A 20,589-nucleotide genomic window follows, 5' to 3' on the forward strand; every position below is an offset into this window, starting at 1 on the left:
CTTGATTGTGTACCGTCTCTATTCCATTATATAATAACACCACTCATACGAAAATCACTCTCCAAAAACACTAGTAGCACTACTATCAGATATAGTTGAGTTTATGTTATACATAATTTTACCTTTAATGACATAATCTATAGTATCCAATCTACATAAATCTTTTTAGAACGATTTATAATACGATATACATATACCTACCAACAACAACTGGGAAAAGTACCTACTTTCTTACATTTTATATACCTTTAACTGACTTTATTTCAAATATTAGACCAGTCATTAAAGTAAAAAAACTTGTATAAAAAAAACTGGTAACCAGCAATGTTTTAAAACAATTTTAGACTTTTAAGTGTCCCAGCATTATATTAAAAATTTGAAGCCAAATTATTTTTCCTAATTAAAGTTAAGCATTTTAATATATTTTTGTAATCCCCTTTTAAAAATTCCTTCATTTCGATACCCTACTCAATAGGTTCGCTCCAAAAATCTGTCATTTTGTTTGTAAAAACGATAGTGAATATTTTTTATGGCATTGATATTCTTTTCATTAAAAAACGAAAATTGGTTCAGATAAACATAGGTCAAAATCTCATTTTCGAGATATAGGATGATAATAATTGTTGGTCCTTTTCGCACGTTATAATGGTTTGTTTGCTCGGTGGGAAGTGAAACCAAAAAAAGTGCAACAAAAAAAGACACCAAAAACCGACAATATACATCTGGGCTACCTAAGAAACTAAAACTTTTTCAATCGATGCAGTTTGCAAGGAATTTTGAGAAAATGCAAATATATTTTTATAATTAATCAATTTATATTTTTCGTCAAAATTTTATGTTTTATTTTAAATTTATTACATTAAAAAAATTGAGTTGTGAATGTTATCAGAAGTTAAAGATAACAGAGGTAATTTAAAGTTAGTACAATTAAATTTGTATGTTTTGTCATAGTAAAAATCCTGATCTAACCAAATGTAATGTACGCACATATTGGGTTGATTGCTAAATCAGAAGTATGTCTTTTTTAAACTAATATTACAATTAATTCAGCAAAACCTAAAATGAGCGATAAAATTAAATTCTTTAAATAATTAAGTAAGTATCTGACTTCTAACATTAATGGCTTAAATTTTCAAAAAAATATCTTGTAAATAAAAAAAGTACGCGTTACATTTCGTACCAAAGTACAAAAGGAATATAATTCCTTCAGGATGCCCCTCGACACTTTTCGTTCCTTTTTTTTAAAACTTTTTCGTCAAAAATAAAACATCTTTATTATTATATGTTTGTATGAACTTTTTTTTTAAACAAATGACCCAATTTTGATTTTTTTGGTTTTGTTTCAAAGGTAATTTAATGGAGAGTGTTCTTAACTATGTTTCGAGTGCAAATTTAGGGTGTCCTTAAAGGAAAAAGGCAATTTAATGGAGAATATTCTCAGATATGTTTCAAATGCCAGTTTAGGGTTCCGTATCGAAAATTTGTCGGGGCTTGTAAATTTCACTTATGTTTAAAGCTTTTACGTCGACTAATGATCAATTATTTCAAAAATGAAAAGCCTTTGTTCAAGGTTTATTTGAAAGGTTTATAAATTCTTTATTGTTATGGAAGGGATCTCGCCTTAAATTTTTAGTGCCCTTAAACTTTTATATGCCCAAGAAATTTCTCTTCTAATGGCTGGTCTATACATAAACTTATGGCCTATATACTTTGTATAATAGGATGCATGAAGTGGGTATATTGAAACACAGTTTAATTTTCCATAATATTCTATTACATCAATATTAATCAATTTTAATATATTCAACATTATCATATTATAGAATATTCTACTATTCTTTTTCGTTCTATAATTGGATATGTCATCATTTAAAAAAAGTTCTTCAAATATAATTAATTTTTTGACTTAAACGAAACTCGCTTCATGAATTACAAACAATCGATTTTAATTTTGAACATATGAGTTCATGAGATTATTTTTTAAGAATTATATGATATGCTACAAATTGTTATCAAAACTCAAATAATTGAAATGAACGGTATTTAGTAAGGTGTTTAATAGAAACTGATATTTTAGAATACGAAAGTTTATTTTGACGTGTTACTGATTGTTAACGTAAAGTATTAAATTAGTTTACAAGAAGTGATAAATATTTAGGATTTCCTCAAATTGAAGAACTAACAGAACAAAATAAATTATGAAAACAGTTTTATTAACAAATACGTTTATAATTTGTATAATAAATATTTAATTATTTATATAATTGTTTATCATTAAGTTTTGTTAAGAAACTGAGATTATCACAATCATGGAGACTGAAATAAAAAAATTATATTTTCTAAAAAAAAACATGGTCACAGAATAGCTTTACGTTGAATAACAAACACTAATCAAAATATTCTTTAGAGTTCTGCTAAGTAAAATGAAATAAAAAATGTTAGATTACTTAAAAGTCAATCAAATTATTATGATGATATAATGAAGTTACAATTACTGCTATTTTTGGAGTCAGCCCGGTTAGTGTAGCAAACTGTTCTGTCACAGTTGTTTCCTTGGTTGACACCAACTTCAAAAATAGTAATAATTGTAACTTCATTATATTATCGTTATAATTTGACTGACTTTTATGCAATCTAACATTTTTTATTTCATTTTACTTAGCAGAACTCTAAAGAATATTGGATTAGTGTATATTATTCAGAAGAATACGGAATTATTTTGTTTAAGAATAGTTTTTTTTTTTTTTAAGTCGGTTTTTTTTGTCAAAAGTTATTTTAATATAGTGTGTCAGAACGTAAAAAGTGAGTTCGAGTTCGGAATAGATTATTATATTTCAAAGGCACTGTGTTTCCGTAGAACCCATTTTGTACGCTGTAAGAGCTTGAACTAAAGCTGAAATGTAAAAATATTCTTTATGAAAAAATAAACCAATTTTGTACGAATCATTTTTTCATAAATATGTTTTTGTGGGGGCGCAAATTTAGGTAGAATTTTAATTCCATTTACCACAAGGCTATAAAAGATAGAAAGTTGAAAATCCTTTTATAACAAGTTATCTTTTTATTAGGATTATAATGAAGTAATCATACTAAATTTTACTGATGTATATAAATAAATAATCTTTTAGAAAACTAACATGTGATGAATCTGTACTAAAACGAGGGTTTTTGAACGTATCAAGTAGGTACTATTCATATAAATAAATAATATAACCATATAAGGGTTTTCTTGATGAAATAGAAACCTGTTAAAGAAAAAATGATTTTTCTCTAAAATAGAACATCAAATATACTTAATATACCTAAACTAAAAATATTGTTAAGAACGTAAGAAATTTCGTTCGTTTTTTTAAATATAGCATTGTGGCATTTTATTCAAAAGAAATGTTTTCATCGTTACTTGAAACATATTTTCATAATTTAGTTCCAACAAATTCTTTATATTGTTCGTGCATTTTATATTTGACACTGTCGTGCAGTTTGAAAAAATTCAAAACATTTTCTTTGTATTTTTGTTACATAAAATAAAAGAGAAGTTACTTTAACCGATTGTGATATAAAGGAAATCTTTATATTCAACTCTCAAAATGTGCTTCGTTTTTTTTTATAAAATGTAAGTAAAATATACAACATGTTGTAATGACAAGTCCCTATGGTTCCAACGACATACACGACTATAGAAAAGTTTACTGTTTTATTCCAATAAATAAACCAAAAAATAAATATATATAAAATGGCCAATAAATAAAATATGAATACAATAGAGATGTTGACACTAATCGCAAATTTATGGTTAATTATCTATATAGATTAATTAGTCATATTTAAATATCAAAAATCATATCCTATTAAAATATCTAATCATGTTAAATTAAATTAAATCGATTTAACTGTTTCAGTGCAATACAGTTTTTAATATACAATTCTATCGTGAAGGTAGCGATTCGAACTACACTAAGTCACATTAAGATGTCACCCATGGGACATTACCATCTTGTACTATGGATCGTACATTTTTTTGACTAGAAATTGTAAAAAATATATAAATATAACTAGATTGACACCCTCTCTTGATATACACAGTTTTCAATTTTGTTAAATATAAAATAGTCATAATTCATTGAGTATATCTGAAAAGTTGGCCATGATTTGTTTGAAATTAACTATTTTAAATGTCAAATTAAATTAAATTTTTGTATTTTTTTTTTCAATTTATCTTTCTAAATTATAGTTCATGTGTTATTCTGATATATCAGCTATATTGCGGTACAGTTTCATTAGAAACCATTCGCTAGTTTAAGCTTGAAAGCGTAATAAACAAACAGACAAACAAACATACTTACTTTCACATTTATAATGTATAGGGATATTTTCAATCCATCATTCAAAGAAAATACCAACAAACAAATTGTATTCCTAACAAATTTCTAACTAACTAACATTTAATTATGAAATTAAAATAATTCAACTGTTTATTTTCTTCTATGAAAATACTATTTTTACCAAACAATTCCAACTAGGTAAACTTCTTTTGTTATATTTTTTTATACAACAATAAACAAAAAGCTATCCATAAATAGAAACTATTAAAGAAAGAAGAAAACAAGTTTATAATAGGCTTTCTTGAAGAAAGACTGGCCTATTCGATTGTTCATTCACCATCAGCTTAGAATTAAAAAATACAATAAAACGTATACCAATCTATAATCTTTAAGCTGCTTATTTATAAATGTTCTTTCAAGATACTACCTAAGGATATATTTACAATGTATTTTGGAAAATATTGATCTGAGAGAGCCTAAATTACCAGTGTCGATAAATTAATAAGTCTGGCTGGTTACTTCAGTCTTCGACAGTAGAATTAGTTTGTTTGCAATAAAGTATTGATATTTAGTTTGATAGTTAATAAAAGCCAAAAATGTGCCAAAACAAGCCGTGGATAGAGTCTGGTGCGACACTTGAGATCCACACGAAGAACTTATGAAACCAGAATAATGAAAAGTTATAAAAATTTAAAAAAATAATAACTCGACCGACTCGAAACGACTCGATCGAATGCTCTGAAATTTTTTCGAATCATATTGCTCGTTAATACGCTTCGATCGACACCTCAACGGAGTCAATATCATTTTTTATTTCCGCAATATCGATCGGGATAAAATTAAAGATAAAGTTCGCCCGACTCGAAGAGGCTCGACCGAATGTTATGAAATTCTTTTTGGATTATATCGCTTTTAATACGCATCGTGCGTACACACACACACACACACACACATACACACAAACATACACACACACATACATACATACTTCTTCTTCAAATTAGTGTTAATGCCTTATCCTAACCATGAAACGTAAAGAACCCATTACAATAACTTCCTAAAGTGAGAAGAAAAACCATAGAAAAGCCATATACATTGTTTTTAACTTCGAATATACATCACTTACCATTCAAGATGTACTACGACTTTGCGATGGTAGTTTCCCTGTAGTATCGAAACGTTTCCCTTTATATTTTGATTTTCCAAAATTTAAAAAAAAAAAAGTTTCCAGGCAAGGGTGGTAGTCCAGATTGGCGACAAATAGAAGACTTGTTTCGGTTTCCATGAAGAACAATGTCAAAGCAAAGAATCTTCGTTGCGTAACTCAACATTGCTACTCGGTAAGAAATACATAGCGTTTATCATACATTTACGTATGTATGGAGTTATAGGCTTGAAATATAATTTTTTCGAAATACGGCAAAAAGGAATTTCAGGATTAAGCGAATTTTTCAGCACGTTATTTTCGGTACGATTATTTTCGAAGTTTTTTTGAAATTAAAATGAAATATATAAAGAATTTAGTATGAAAAAATTTTTACATCATTGAAGAAAAAAGTAAGTAAAAGTTAAACGGCATAGAATATATTAAAATAATTAATTTTTGGGCAGAAAAAAACAGTATTGTTTGTTGAAAAACCAAAATAGGGAGAATAATAACCCGTCACATAATTTTCTACATTCTGTATATATTATTTTGTGAATAACTGGTAGGAAAATGAAGGAATAGTCGATAGCGATAGCGTAATAAATGCGTGTTTTGTTGGTATAACAACGGAGGTGAACTTGAAATGACTTCCGGCATTTACCCTAGAGAAGAGCACGTATACATACATGTAGGTAGAATATTTCTACATGCTACAAAACCATCTTGAAATCTTGTTCTGTAATAAAATATATATGATTTTACGTCTTGTATATCAGAGTTCTATCACATAACCTTATACTCTTAACTATTATTGTAGTAGTGATTGTTACTCACAATTTATTTACTGGAATCAAAGTTTTTTTTTTTTTACTAAAATGAATGTTCAATTGTCTGCATAATGTCTGGATATTTCTCGTTTTATAATATTTTTTTCTAATATTTACAATTATACAATGAAAAGATATTCTATATTTGCTGAAATTTATGTTCTCGTCTGTTTGCTAGTTTTTTTTTATTTGTTTGTTTGTTTGGGTTTAGTGAAAATAAAATACTAAAGTTTAAGAAAACTTATAATAGCCATAGAGTCACGAAATTTAAGCTATATTCAATTAAGTTTTAACAATATAACATCCTTCAAACTTTTAATTCAAGTTAATAATTTTATACCACCGCCAAGGCAAGTTTAGACCTTGGATTGAAATTATTTATACCTTATTTTTTAACTTTGATGATGAATTTTGTTATATCTACATGCATGTAGGCAAAAAATAACAATTGAATTCTTCGATATCTTCCTTGGTTTTCGAAATATAATTGAAAGATAAATAGTTAAATAAAATTTTAATTTTGGATATTTTGAAAATAACTCCAGATATCGAAAAATTTTATTACATAATTAACCATAAAAATTGAAAATATATATTATTTTAATTTAATTTGTGCCCCCCCCTACCGTGCTCATACAACCTTAATTAGTCGGGTACAACGATTGTTTTTGTTTTCAATAATTTATTGAAGTTAAAATTGAAGTTTATTTTAATAGTTTTTTTAAATTTCCACCGACTAGTTTTGGAGAAATCTATGAAAACATATCATCCATCTACCGTTTTTTCATAAAACCACTATTAAATATGCCTATTTTTGAGGTCATTTATTTATTTAAATAATCGGGATGCCTACCCTAAAATTTTCAGAATTGATTAAAACTCAAAATCCAACTTCCTATAAAAAAAAATCAAGCCTTTTATCCAAAATTGTCCTGGCACTCGCAAATCCTTAAAGTCTTATGCTTCGATAAAAATATTCGTGCATTAACCAATTTCGTCCGCGGCATGCTTAGGGTAGCGTGTTTGATTCCTGCCGTCGCCACAAAATTAATTTTATGAATAGTTGTGATGGGCTGGTGTAGTGCATGGTATATGCATGAAGGAGATGCACTCAACCTCTGAAATTGAGGAGCTGATAAATAAAATTATCAGCGGAAAGGTGGTAAAACACATCATATATGGTATGACAATGAGCTCTACAGCCTAAGTGTGTCCTTCGTGAACAGCCAATATACCCTAACCTAACCTAACGTGCAGCTTGATTATCGAAGTAATTTTCTATACCACCAGTTATCGCATGTGTAAAATGAAAACCTTATTCTTGTACATTGCAGATCTATGTTTGTTACAAATTATAAATTGCGTTATACTACAAATATTTTGTCCTTACTTACAACTTTTTAGTGACAAAACTTAATAGAGAAAAACTTTAAATTTAATAAAACAAGAACTTTTCTTATGTATGTACCTTCCTAGCTCTCGATGTATGCATGGTACAAAAGTTTGTTCTTAAAAAACAAAAAACAATGTACAATTAAAGTAAGTAGTTTTGACTTGAATCATTTATTTATTCAATACATATTAACTTGATGATAGAAATTCATTGTTTTCAACCTGAAAAATAAACTAAAAACTTTTACATTTATTAATTCAACATTTTAATAATTGAATTTTTATTGTACCTGCTTTCTAATGTGTTTGGAACAATGTTGCTTATCGCAGGTTATTTGTTAACTGGTTGAAGTTAAAACCAAAAAAACTGCAACAGACACCAAAAACCGACATCTTGGTTACCTAGGAAACCAAAAGTTTTTCTATCGATTCAGGTTGCTATGAATTTTGAGAAAATGCAAAAATATTTTCATAACTGTCAATTTGTATTTTATGTACAAATTTTATGTTTTATCGTTTAAAAAAATTGAATTGTGAAAGTTGTCAGAAGTTAAAGAAAACAGAGATAATTGAAAGTAAGTACAATGTAATTTTTATAATGTAGGTACTCACATATTAGGTTGACTACTGCATCAGAAATATGTCTTTTTTAAACTAATACTACAGTTATTTCATACAGTAAGACTAAAAGTAGCGATAAAATTAAATTCTTTAAAGAATCAAACAAGTATTTGACTTCTAAATTTCAGAAAAACATCTAGTTCATAAAAAAGTAAGCGCTACATTTATAATGTACCAAGGCACGAAAGAAATATAATTCCTTCCGGGTGTAATTTAAGAGAGTTTGATTATCAAAAAATTTAGGTTTCAACCGAGGCCCAACTAAGTCGCTAATGTAAATGGCAACATACTTATTAAAGGTATTTACCAATTTCGATTAGTTAACAGATCGGTGTAGTTACCTATATTTACTTACCTGTTCATATGGTATGAACAAATTTACACCGATCTGTTAACCAATCGAAATTGGTATCAGAAGAAAGATAATTAATTTAATTACGAAAATAATGGTATAGACTTACACAAAAAAATCCTTCATGAAAAAATTTGATTTATTTAAAAATAGCCATGAACACTTTGCGATAAAAACATTATGATAGGAGTGTTTAAAAATCAATAAAATTTCATAAAAAATGTCTTATCTGTGTATAAGATCGGTGAAGATCGACCTTATAACGTCCCTTGTACAATACTGCACCTTCCTCTACTAAATATTCTTAGACATTACGTAACAAATAACAGTATAAATAAAAGAAAATTTACCAAAGGGAAACAAAACTACCTTTATAATAATGATTAGTAGTTTGTTATAGAAGGGGAAGGAAATATATATACAGTTTCATGATCGAAATATATGTTTTCCTGTATTGAATGTTACACTATTTATTGAAAGGGTATTGTACATTTATTTGAGTAGGCAGTTTCTTTGACTTGAACGAGGGTTGTTACCAATTATCACGGACTGGTCTTCACAATAAAATAAATAATTAAAAAATAAAAAACCCGACTGCGTTAAATAAAATCAGAAAAGAAAGAAACAAGTCGAGTTGGGACTTTATCAGCCGGGGCCCATTAAAGCCTCGACTGATAAAGTCGTTATATAAGCTACTGGACTTGTTTCTTTTTTTTTTTAACGCAATCGGGTGTTTTATTTTTTTTAATTTTTTTTTTTATTAAAGACTTTTTAGTACCCCAACACTAAAAAAATCCCTCTTATAAAACCATAGGTATTAAAACTTTAAAGCCAGTTTATTATTTTTAATTAAGACTGGGTTTTTGAGATAAATATAATGATATATTAAATGATGAAATCCATTGAGCCGTTTGGAAGATACGAGGTAATAAAGCAATTTACAAACAAATAGACGTACAAGATACGCGCGCAAAACATAGCCACCTTGACAGTCGGGTAAAAAGATAAATTGAAAAATTGTTTAACTTAAAGAGATTACTTTTTAGTATCGAAAATGCTTGGACATCTATTCCAAATCGTAGCGATTCTTCAAACAACAATTTTTGTCTACTTCAACTGTATGACACTTCGTAAATGGTATCTGACCTCTAACAATCAAGACAGACATCAAATCAACAAATGGTGTTCAAAATTGCGTAATTCTTTGTCCAATCCTTTACTTAAATATTTGAATTCTAAGGAGACTATTGTAAGCTTCAAATGCTGAGGTACATACTTCACTCTAAGTACCTTTATTTCTAAACTCAAATTTCCAGCAAGAACTATTTTGCTTGGTATTCGGAAAAAATATATCTGGTAAAAATAGACCGAAAATTTTATAGACCCGGAGTATTGTTGTAATTACGAGTTTGTTGAATTTAGTTTGTCGACTATAGAGGAATTGGTTGGGCTCTAAATTTTGTTCGGTCTATTTTTTCCGGTCTATTTTTACCGAAATTCATTTTGATTTACAAAAAGCTATTTAAGTAATCATGAAACAATGTACACTAAATGAAGATACCAACGCACTGTACCACAAATGACAAACCCACACAAACTCAATTCTTATATTAAAGGCCTACATAATTACATCCCTAACAATCTTACCTCAAATATCTTCAAATAAATGTAATCGTCATCTTGTCTTATAATAAGTTTACTGACGTGTAACATAACATTGTCTATCACATGAGCAAACAGAATGGAAAGTACGCACTAAAACGAAGAGGGGTCTAAAATTGACTTCATAACTGAAAAATACAACATGTCCAACAATTATGTGGCAATGTTGTTGGAATTTTCTTTGATATGAAATGAAATTTGAAAATGTTTTACTTTAATAGTTTTCAGAATCACCTCAATCAATTATTGAAATTCACTTTTTATTATACCATGTAGATATAAAATATACATGTCCCAAATATACATTAAGATTAGTTCCAAGTTTGTAACGCTTAAAAATATTGATGCTACGAAAATAATTTTGGTATAGGCGTCTGTCCTTCTGTCTGTCTGTAAGCACGATAACTCAAAATCGAAAAGAGATATCAAGCTGAAATTTTTATAGCGTGCTTAGGACGTAAAAAGTGAAGTCGATTTCGTAAATGAGCAACATAGGTCAAGTGGGTCTTGGGTCCGTAAGACCCATTTTATATATCGTTAGAGATAGATCAAAAGTTTTAGTGTAAATGAAAAAATATATGTAAATAATAAAACTTATAAGAAAATAAACAACTTTTGTTTGAAACATTTTTTTGTAAACATCACTGTTTACCCACGAGGGCGCTAATTAGGTGCAAATTTTATAGTATGTATTAATATGGGAATATCAGTTATGTGTATGTGGCTATTTAAGAGTGGATATCCCCCCTCTTCATAATTTTTGGGAGCGTCATTAAAGTATATTGTATAAGAAAATAAAGTGTTTCAATTTTTCACCACATTTTAACACAATCCTGTTAGCCTATCCTCTCCCATTTGACTCCTTTGATAGGTTTTCAGACGTCTGAGTGACGAAAATGACATTTCATCCGTTGCTGTGATTATTGGCCAGGAGTGACTAATCTTAAAAAAAACTGTAGTAAGCATGGAAGGGTTTTACTTATATCATATTTTTTAAATAGACCAGCGTGCTTGCTGTCTTTTTGATGGGATCTTGAGAGTTCCTAAGGTTAGTAATTGCAAAGGCTCTGTGTATTTTGTATCCATTTAATTTATAGAAAGAAAAGATTCATTTAAATGTGTATGCTATTTGTTTTTGTGGTGTTAGATATTTTAAGACGTTTTTCATAATGTTAACGAATATGTAAAATTTCACATAATATGTAGTTAATAAGTTATTTCCATTTTTTAATTACGTGTTTAAAGAAGTCCAGAATAGTAAAGAAGTAAATAAATTATCTCCATTTTTATTGTATTTTCAAAAAATTTGAAGAAAATTGGGGGGAGGGGCTTTTTGGGTACTTTATATAATTACTTTAGGTTTTCAAAGAGAGGACATTTCTGAAAAATATTTTATTGCAACGGATTAATTGAAAATAGTGAAAAATTAGTTTGAAACGCAGTGTATAATAATTTCATTTTTATGTTGAAAATAATACCATCATATAAACGACTGATCTGTTTGGTCTCTTAGGTGCGATAATTACGTTTCACATACAGACAAATGTATAAAGTTTTCCCCTATTTTTTTTTCTTATTTTACTGTTTTGAAACGATAGCAACCAATGAGATTTTCACATTAATATGTATTATTTAGTCCATTAGGATTATTGGTTTATGAATTTTTTAGACCATAAAAAATGCCGTTCAAAATTAAGCTTTTTTCGTATTTTATTTGAAAGTGAAAATTTTAATGTTTATAAACTTGAATTAAAAAAATTATTTAAAAACCGCGACAAAAAACCTTTCTATTTAAAAATCGCTGTTTGTTCACAAAATCTAGCATTCAGTACTCTTAAATTAGCTGCCAAGGTGTGCAATACATTTTATTATCGGAGAATAAACCTGCCCTCTATACAAAAAAATTTAATTGACCTTTGTTTTGAACTAGAAATACTAACTTAACTAAAACTTGAACACACATTTTCAAAGTTACATAACAATTTAATTAAGATTTATGATTCTGTTATGTCTGAAGAAAACCATTGTTTATTGTTGTATGGATACACAACATGTTTAAATGATAAATTCAAGTTATTTAAATTAAAGCTCCAGTAAGGATTTTCAAATAAAAATTCCAAACTGTAGAAGATGTTTCCAAAGGTCCATTGCCTATATATTTTTACTGCTGCTACCGACTACAGTAGATTTAAATATATGAAGAATGTAAGAAGGGAAAAAAACGGCTGTAGAATAGCAAATCTGAAATCAAAATTTTAAAATTTTTATATTTCCATATTTTAAACATTTTAATGCTTGTAAACCTTTTTTTATTACATTATGGTAGTAAGACAAATTGAAAATATTAATTATTCAACATAAAAAAAGCATAAATAACTGCTAATGATAATAAAATTGTATCAAAACATTCAAGTCTCCAGTGGCATGGCCACAAATTTTGAACTTAAATTAAATCATGCCTCAGTAGACAAACTAAATAATAATATATTCCCATATATCTCTCTAGACAAGATTCACTAAGTGAACATTACACACTGAAGACATATTTACTTGAAACAATATTAGTCGAGTATAGAGAATGTCGTCTTTAGTCCTCACATATTTTTCTGCAGACATACATCTGGCTATTTGAAAACAAATATTTTTTCTTATACTACTATAGTTCATAGTTTTCTTGTCTCCTTTTTCATGATGTAACTTGGCTCTTTAAAAAATGGCGCTCTCAACAAAACATCCACGTGTCCCGATACTTTGCAGATAGTTTTCGAATTAGAACTCCGTATTGAACTTCTCTTGAAAATCAGGCAATGATTAGTAAAGAAAATTGTATTTGTATAACGCCAATAAACTAAAACTATATAAATGTAAACAATAGATGTATATTTTGTTAACAAACAAATGTTATTGCTAGCTTTTAATACCTAAATAATTCCTTTTATTTTTATTAACAAAAGCATCATATCATATTTTATTACTACAATAAATAAAGACACGAAAATAAGTTTTACTTTAAAAAAAATTCTTAATGGCTGAAATTTTAAGGAATTGTTTAGGGCACGTCCTGAGTCTAAAACCGAGATTTCGTATTTGTGGTGGTGGGGGTAGATACAACCTCCTGTCAATAGAGGGTTTTTAAGCGTAGTTTTTTTAATGTTTTATTTTTTACTGCCTGCAATAGGTTTCAAACCTCTTATATTTGACGTCTAAAAGAACGTAGAAACATATCAGATATTCAGTATTTATTAATGAAAGAAAACTGCCTTTCAAATTTTACCTTTGACACAGCATTGTCATTGACCTTATTGGTCTGCAGTTTTGATAATCAAATTTTCAAAAAAAATGATATGTTTAATTTGGCTGTACGTGCGATAGCAACAAAGATAACTAATAAAAACCATTTCACCACCACCACGAATACGAAAACTTGGTTTTAGACTCAGGGCATGGTCCTAAACACCCCCAAAAAATTGAGCCATTGAGGATATATGAGCATGGTAATGGAGGCACAAATTTAAAAAATATATATTTTCAATTTTGATGATAAATTATATTATTACTTGACGATATAAGACAAAAAGTACGAAAAAAAAATTTTTAATATCTGGCGTAATTATCAAAATATTGAAAATTTTGTTTAATTATTCAGCTTTCGGTATATCGAAAACCAAGGCACATATCGAAAAAAGTTATTCTTATTTTTCGTCTACATTCATGAAGTTATAACAAAAGTTCATCATCATCATCAGTTCAGTTGAAAATAAGATAAAAATAATTTCAACCCTAAATCTACCGTGCTCTTACATCCCTTATATGGACGGAATCATTTGTTTTTTTTAATTTGTTTTCATTAATTCCAAGTGAAAATTATCAAAAACTTTCAAAATATGTCGTTTTTTGAGATTCCTCCATAAGAGCCAATGTATTTTATATCGATTTTTAATGACTTTTTTCTTAAAAATTTGCACGGATACATATGCTGTAATTTTAATCACATATTCTTTGAGTAAACGTCTGACTATAAAAAATTTGAGCCTTTAAAACGTCGTTGTCATGCTCATACATCCTTAAGTATTTTTTTAAGTAAAATATATTTATTTACTGTACTATATACCTAGGTATAATATCCATCGTACTTTACCATGAAGAACTTATAGCTAAGGAATAAAACGGGTTGCTTGTTGTGACAAAGAATAATTTAATAATAACAATAAAACTAAGGATACCTTTGATAAAAGACTATAATGCAATGTCTTCGTATACTAACTATTATGATGATGTGGTTTTAATATTTTATACGGATATCTTCTATATGAAATTCTTCATCTTTGTAATAATATTATTGCTATAATGTGAGTGCACAGAAGTAGGTAGAATCATCCTAGTTAGAAACTATATTCAACTAAATAGTTCATTTCTAGGCATAGTTCGGTCATCATAATGTAAAGACAAGAAAGTACTAATACGTAACGATGAAAATTCTGGAAAGTAAGAAGTATGTGCATGATAAGAAATTTTTTTTGGATATCAGTATTTTAGTTTCGAATAGTAACATTATCAATAGTTATGGCGGACGAGTCAGTACAGCATGGGCTTCAAGCCCATAGTGAGTGGCGATACCCACAATACTGAGCCCACAATACTGAGAATAATCTAGTCACTATCAAGAATTCTGTGACCATGAAAGGATAAGCAAGAGATCAAGATTTTTGATGATTCTATACGCTTACCCCTCGATTTGTCCACTCTTTTTTAAGGGTTACTAAACTTTGCTTGCTTAGAGTTAGCAAGCGAAAAATGGTTTTGTTTAAATTTGTTTGTGTAAAATCACGAAAAAAATTCAGTTTATAAAAGGTTCTTTTGGAAAATTTTGATTAAAATTCAAAGGTACTTTTTACGAATTTGAGTCGATTAAATGAAGGGTTTATTTTGAAAACTGCCCGGTGGACAATTTTCATGTCATTAAAAGCTGTTATACTAACACTAGCCAAAAAGCATGGGAAATGATCTCTTGTCAACGCTTTCATGGTCACAGAACCTTGCGTACGGATTGGAGTACGCTTGTTATAACTTGAAAGTACGCTTGTTATAACTGGAAAAAAAATAATTTTAATGACAATAAAATCCAATGTTTAAAAGCATGGAATGCTCTCTAATTGCGTTTACATAATTATTCTAAAAGACACCGAGCATATCTTGATATCTGCAACAAAAATAATGTTTTTGTAATTGAATTATTTTTATTATACCGTAAAGATCAACAAAAATCGACGGAAAAACATTTGATTTATAAAAAGCTTTGAGGTAGATATAATTTAAAAGAATTAATTATCAGATCAAATAATCATTTGATATGTTTTGGAAGTTGATTTATTAAAAACGTAGTTACGTTCCTGTTTATTGCTTAAATTTGAAGCATTTAAGTGTACCTTTTTCGACGAGTACAAAAAATCTTGCTTATACCTACGATTTCTAATATTAATCTGTGATTATTTTGGCTATTGTCTAAACTGAATAAAATTAAAACTATTTCGTATTTCGAAAGTATAAGGTACGGGTAGATGTTCATAAATAAATAGTTTATGAGATTCGAAGTTAGAATTTTGAAAAACCACGGCGCAACCAACCTGAATACAACTTTACTGGTACGTTACTTGCTGAGCAACTAATGTATTTACAGAGCAATCGTAGTGCACAGTGCTGTAGTTTGTTTTTGAAAACATTAATACCTACAGACTTTTCATATTTTATGTTACAAGTATGGAATTATATCTTGTATCATTGTAACACTTGCAAATAACATTCTTATTTGTCTATGAATTGTTAATAGTTTTCAAGTAAATTTATATACATTTGTATGATGTTTTAGCTAGAAATTTTGTACCATACGGCGGACAGCATGCGGTTGTTATCGTGAATGTGTTCTTTTACTTTATGGGATAAATAAAAGTTAGTAGATCTTTCTAAATGTATGTTAATCTAGAGGCTAGTTGATATCACTTTTAATTTTGGGATACTACATAAGAAAAAATGATAATATCACCTCTATATCGATAGTTCCCCAGGACCGTATTTAACATTTAAGGGACCTTGGGCCGAAAATCATAGGAGCTTCATGTAAGGATAGAAGTTTCTTTTATTATAAGACTATCTGATGTTTCCAGTCAATTTTACTATGTAATTGTAATAAGCATCCTGGGTTATGTAGTTTGGAGATCTACGATAGAAGATCTCATACTTGCTTATTTCATCAGACATTTGCTGATTGATTTATTTCACCGGGCCCTGATGATGCCCGGTCCGTTCTTTACGGTTGAATTATCGGATAATAATTATTATATTTTTGTTTCACACAAAATGCCATGAAAAACTACTTCATATTTTAAGTTTATATTTAAGTTTAAATTTTGTACTCTCTTAAAGGAAAACCCTTCAAATCATATACCTTCCAAATTAAACAAAAGTATGGAGTATTTATACCATGTATATATGAAATATACATAGTATATTAAGTTTAGTCCCAAGTTTGTAACGCTTAAAAATATTGATTATTGATGCTACGAAAAAAATTTTGGTATAGGTAAATCGATCGGAAATCGATCCGAAATATCGTTTTTTTCGAAAATTACTCGGCCAATCGCCAAATAAACCCGATTTTTTAATTTCTTGGGTCAAAATTACCTTATAAACTGAGTTTCATCAAATTCCGAAACAAACAATTTTTTACGATTTTTTCGAATTTTTCTAAGGGGTACCCCTTGAAAAAATTGCAAAAAATCGATACAAATTTATCGTCTCCAATTTCGATAAAACTCTTTATATAAGGTAATTTTGACCCAAAAAATACAAAAATCGGTTTCATTTAACGATTGGGCGAATAATTCTCGAGATAATACCGAAAATCGATCCGAAATACCGTTTTTTTCGAAAATTACTCGGCCAATCGCCAAATAAACTCGATTTTTGAATTTCTTGGGTCAAAATTACCTTATAAACTGAGTTTCATCAAATTCCGAAACAAATAATTTTTTACGATTTTTTCGAATTTTTCTAAGGGGTACCCCTTGAAAAAATTGCAAAAAATCGATACAAATTTATCGTCTCCAATTTCGATAAAACTCTTTATATAAGGTAATTTTGACCCAAAAAATACAAAAATCGGTTTCATTTAACGATTGGGCGAATAATTCTCGAGATAATACCGAAAATCGATCCGAAATACCGTTTTTTTCGAAAATTACTCGGCCAATCGCCAAATAAACTCGATTTTTGAATTTCTTGGGTCAAAATTACCTTATAAACTGAGTTTCATCAAATTCCGAAACAAATAATTTTTTACGATTTTTTCGAATTTTTCTAAGGGGTACCCCTTGAAAAAATTGCAAAAAATCGATACAAATTTATCGTCTCCAATTTCGATAAAACTCTATATATAAGGTAATTTTGAGCCAAAAAATACAAAAATCGGTTTCATTTAACGATTGGACGAATAATTCTCGAGATAATACCGGAAATCGATCCGAAATATACTTTTTTTCGAAAATTACTCGGCCAATCGCCAAATAAACTCGATTTTTGACTTTCTTGGGTCAAAATTACCTTATAAACTGAGTTTCATCAAATTCCGAAACAAATAATTTTTTACGATTTTTTCGAATTTTTCTAAGGGGTACCCCTTGAAAAAATTGCAAAAAATCGATACAAATTTATCGTCTCCAATTTCGATAAAATTCTGTATATAAGGTAATTTTGACCCAAAAAATACAAAAATCGGTTTCATTTAACGATTGGGCGAATAATTATCGAGATAATACCGGAAATCGATCCGAAATATAGTTTTTTTCGAAAATTACTCGGCCAATCGCCAAATAAACTCGATTTTTGAATTTCTTGGGTCAAAATTACTCAGTCAATTGTTTGTTTTCTCTTGTTTACTTATAAATTTGTTCAAATTACTGGGATTGTATATAGAAAAATTTATGGTAAATAAAAAAAAGCATTTCATAATGTACTAATTGAAAAAGGTTTATGTATTTCACTTTTAAGGTTTATGTACGGCGGATGAAAAGTGTTCGAATTACTGGATATGTCGATCTACTGTATTTACATATGTGTATTATTGATTCGTATATTCTGGGTCAGGATATGATTGGTACGAATATTGGCTAAAGCTATTTTTGGGTGGCAGATTTTGGATGAATATAATACCCGGAATATTTGAAGGGGGGCTATTACGAGGTTAATCCATATTTCAATGATATTAAACTTCTCTACGAGATCTTGTCTACTCATGTAAATATTCGAAGGTTAAAGGAAGTAATTATAAAATATTGAATAAGATGAAATCTTCATGCAATTATTTCAACTGTTTATATTCATAGAAGAAAGAGTTTAAAAAAAATTTCATATAAATATAAATTAATTTAAAATTCATTTTGTTTCAGAAATGAATGTACATTCACCACGATTTTCCGGTCACAGTTGGCTTGCATTTCCTGCATTACGTGCAGCATATAAACATGTTCAATTAACACTTGAAATACGACCTGAAGCCTATGATGGAATATTTTTTCTAACGGGTGAACGTGATGATATGGCTGGTGATTTTATGGCTTTATTATTACATCAAGGTTTCGTGGAATTCAGGTAAACCATTTTTTTTTTAATAAAACATTATATACTTATATGGGATGGTCAAATTTATAACAGACACTTCATTTAAAGATAGAAAAGGATCTTCTAGATACAGGTTTGATAAAATTTAAGAATAAAAAAGATGTTTTGTGAATGTAAATTAAAGAACGAGTTTTGAGTTTCCTGTAAACAATTGATTCGAGATCACAACTTCTTCTTCTTGTAAAAATTTTTTAATATTTTTAAGATGAACAAAAATCATGGAGCTCGTATCATCGCGTGTTTGTAACTAAACTCCTCTTAAACGTATGGACCGATTTTGAGAAAATTTGTTCCACAAAATTGTTCAAGTGGATGCGAGGTCGGTTCCGGCTCACAATTCAAAAATTAAAACCCATAAAATAAATGGTATAATGATCCAGCCATGATATATCAAACCATGGTATTCAAATATAACCATTCAAATATATTTATTTGCACTCCCACCATATTTATGTAGAATTGTGAACAGTTATTTGAATAGTATTGAGGTATTATTTATAATTATTCAGGTATTGTGAAATTGTCGTTATTTTAAAATCTTCCACCATTTGTTGAAGTCCTGTAGTTATAAATTCGGCCATCCTGTATAATAAAATGTATAGTAAAATTTATTTTATGAAATGATAAAAAATTGTTCAAATACATTATTCAGAGATTTTCAATTTCGAAATGTAGAACGATAGTTTATTTAATCAATACTTTTAACAATGGTTGTAATTTGAAGAGTTTTTATAAAAATCTAACAACGTTATAATATTCAATAAACAAAATATAGGGTGTTTTTTAATAAAATGAACTTTCAAATAAAATGAAATACTTTTTAAATAGTACTCTTGGCTTGTTTTTTGCTTTATTGAATATTATGTTTATATACTCTCTATTTTTTACACAATTTCGGGTAAATACGCAGCTAAAAGTTCAAAAAAATAGTCTGAAAAACGTTTAATGATTCAGAGCTTATATAATGATAAATAATTGATAAATAATCTTCTAGATATTTCGAGGAAATCGAGGAGGTTTTCAACTATTGTACGCACAATTTTTTAACAAAATTTTAGCAGTTTTCCCTTACATTAATACCAGGCCCGGATTTAGAAATTTGCCGCCCCTAAGCAGTTGCCAAAATTGCCGCCCCTCCACCACCCTTGAAATTTCTTAAATGGTGGAATTAGTTTGTTTTATCCAAAATAATGCATTTTTCTGAAAGCAAATATTTTATTTAATTATAATCAGTAGCCTTATAATAATGAGGTATATGACTTAATGTACCAATTAATAATACCATTATTTATGCTATTGTCGTTTGTATAATTATTGCTTATTGGCCCAAATTTTTACGTCTTGTTTTTAGAATGGCAAAGTAATTGATCGATTTTTTTCTCGATTCAGACATTTTCCACTTTTGATGTTGGTACGCATGCCAACAAACCAGGCGGGAAATTCAATTCCCGCGAATTGAACAAGTTTTCGAAGTTTTCGCTAAAATTTGCCGCCCCTCAATTATTGCCGCTGTAGGCGACAGCCTACAATGCCTGCATGGTAAATCCGGGCCTGATTAATACTTTCCTACCATATTATTACATATTTTGAACC

General features: G+C 28.6%; 1 protein-coding gene across 1 annotated transcript in view; it reads left to right on the forward strand.

Moving 5' to 3' along the window:
• The window catches only part of LOC123297451 (pikachurin-like), a 123,737-nt gene that overhangs the window by 37,327 nt on the left and 65,821 nt on the right, over positions 1–20,589 (forward strand). The window contains exon 2 of the mRNA XM_044879114.1: positions 18,765–18,966. Coding sequence (XP_044735049.1) covers positions 18,767–18,966 — 200 coding nt within the window. The 5' untranslated portion in view covers positions 18,765–18,766. The remainder of the gene's footprint in view (positions 1–18,764; positions 18,967–20,589) is intronic.

The sequence above is a fragment of the Chrysoperla carnea genome, chromosome 4, assembly GCF_905475395.1.
Source record: "Chrysoperla carnea chromosome 4, inChrCarn1.1, whole genome shotgun sequence".
Classification (NCBI taxonomy): Eukaryota; Metazoa; Arthropoda; class Insecta; order Neuroptera; family Chrysopidae; genus Chrysoperla; species Chrysoperla carnea.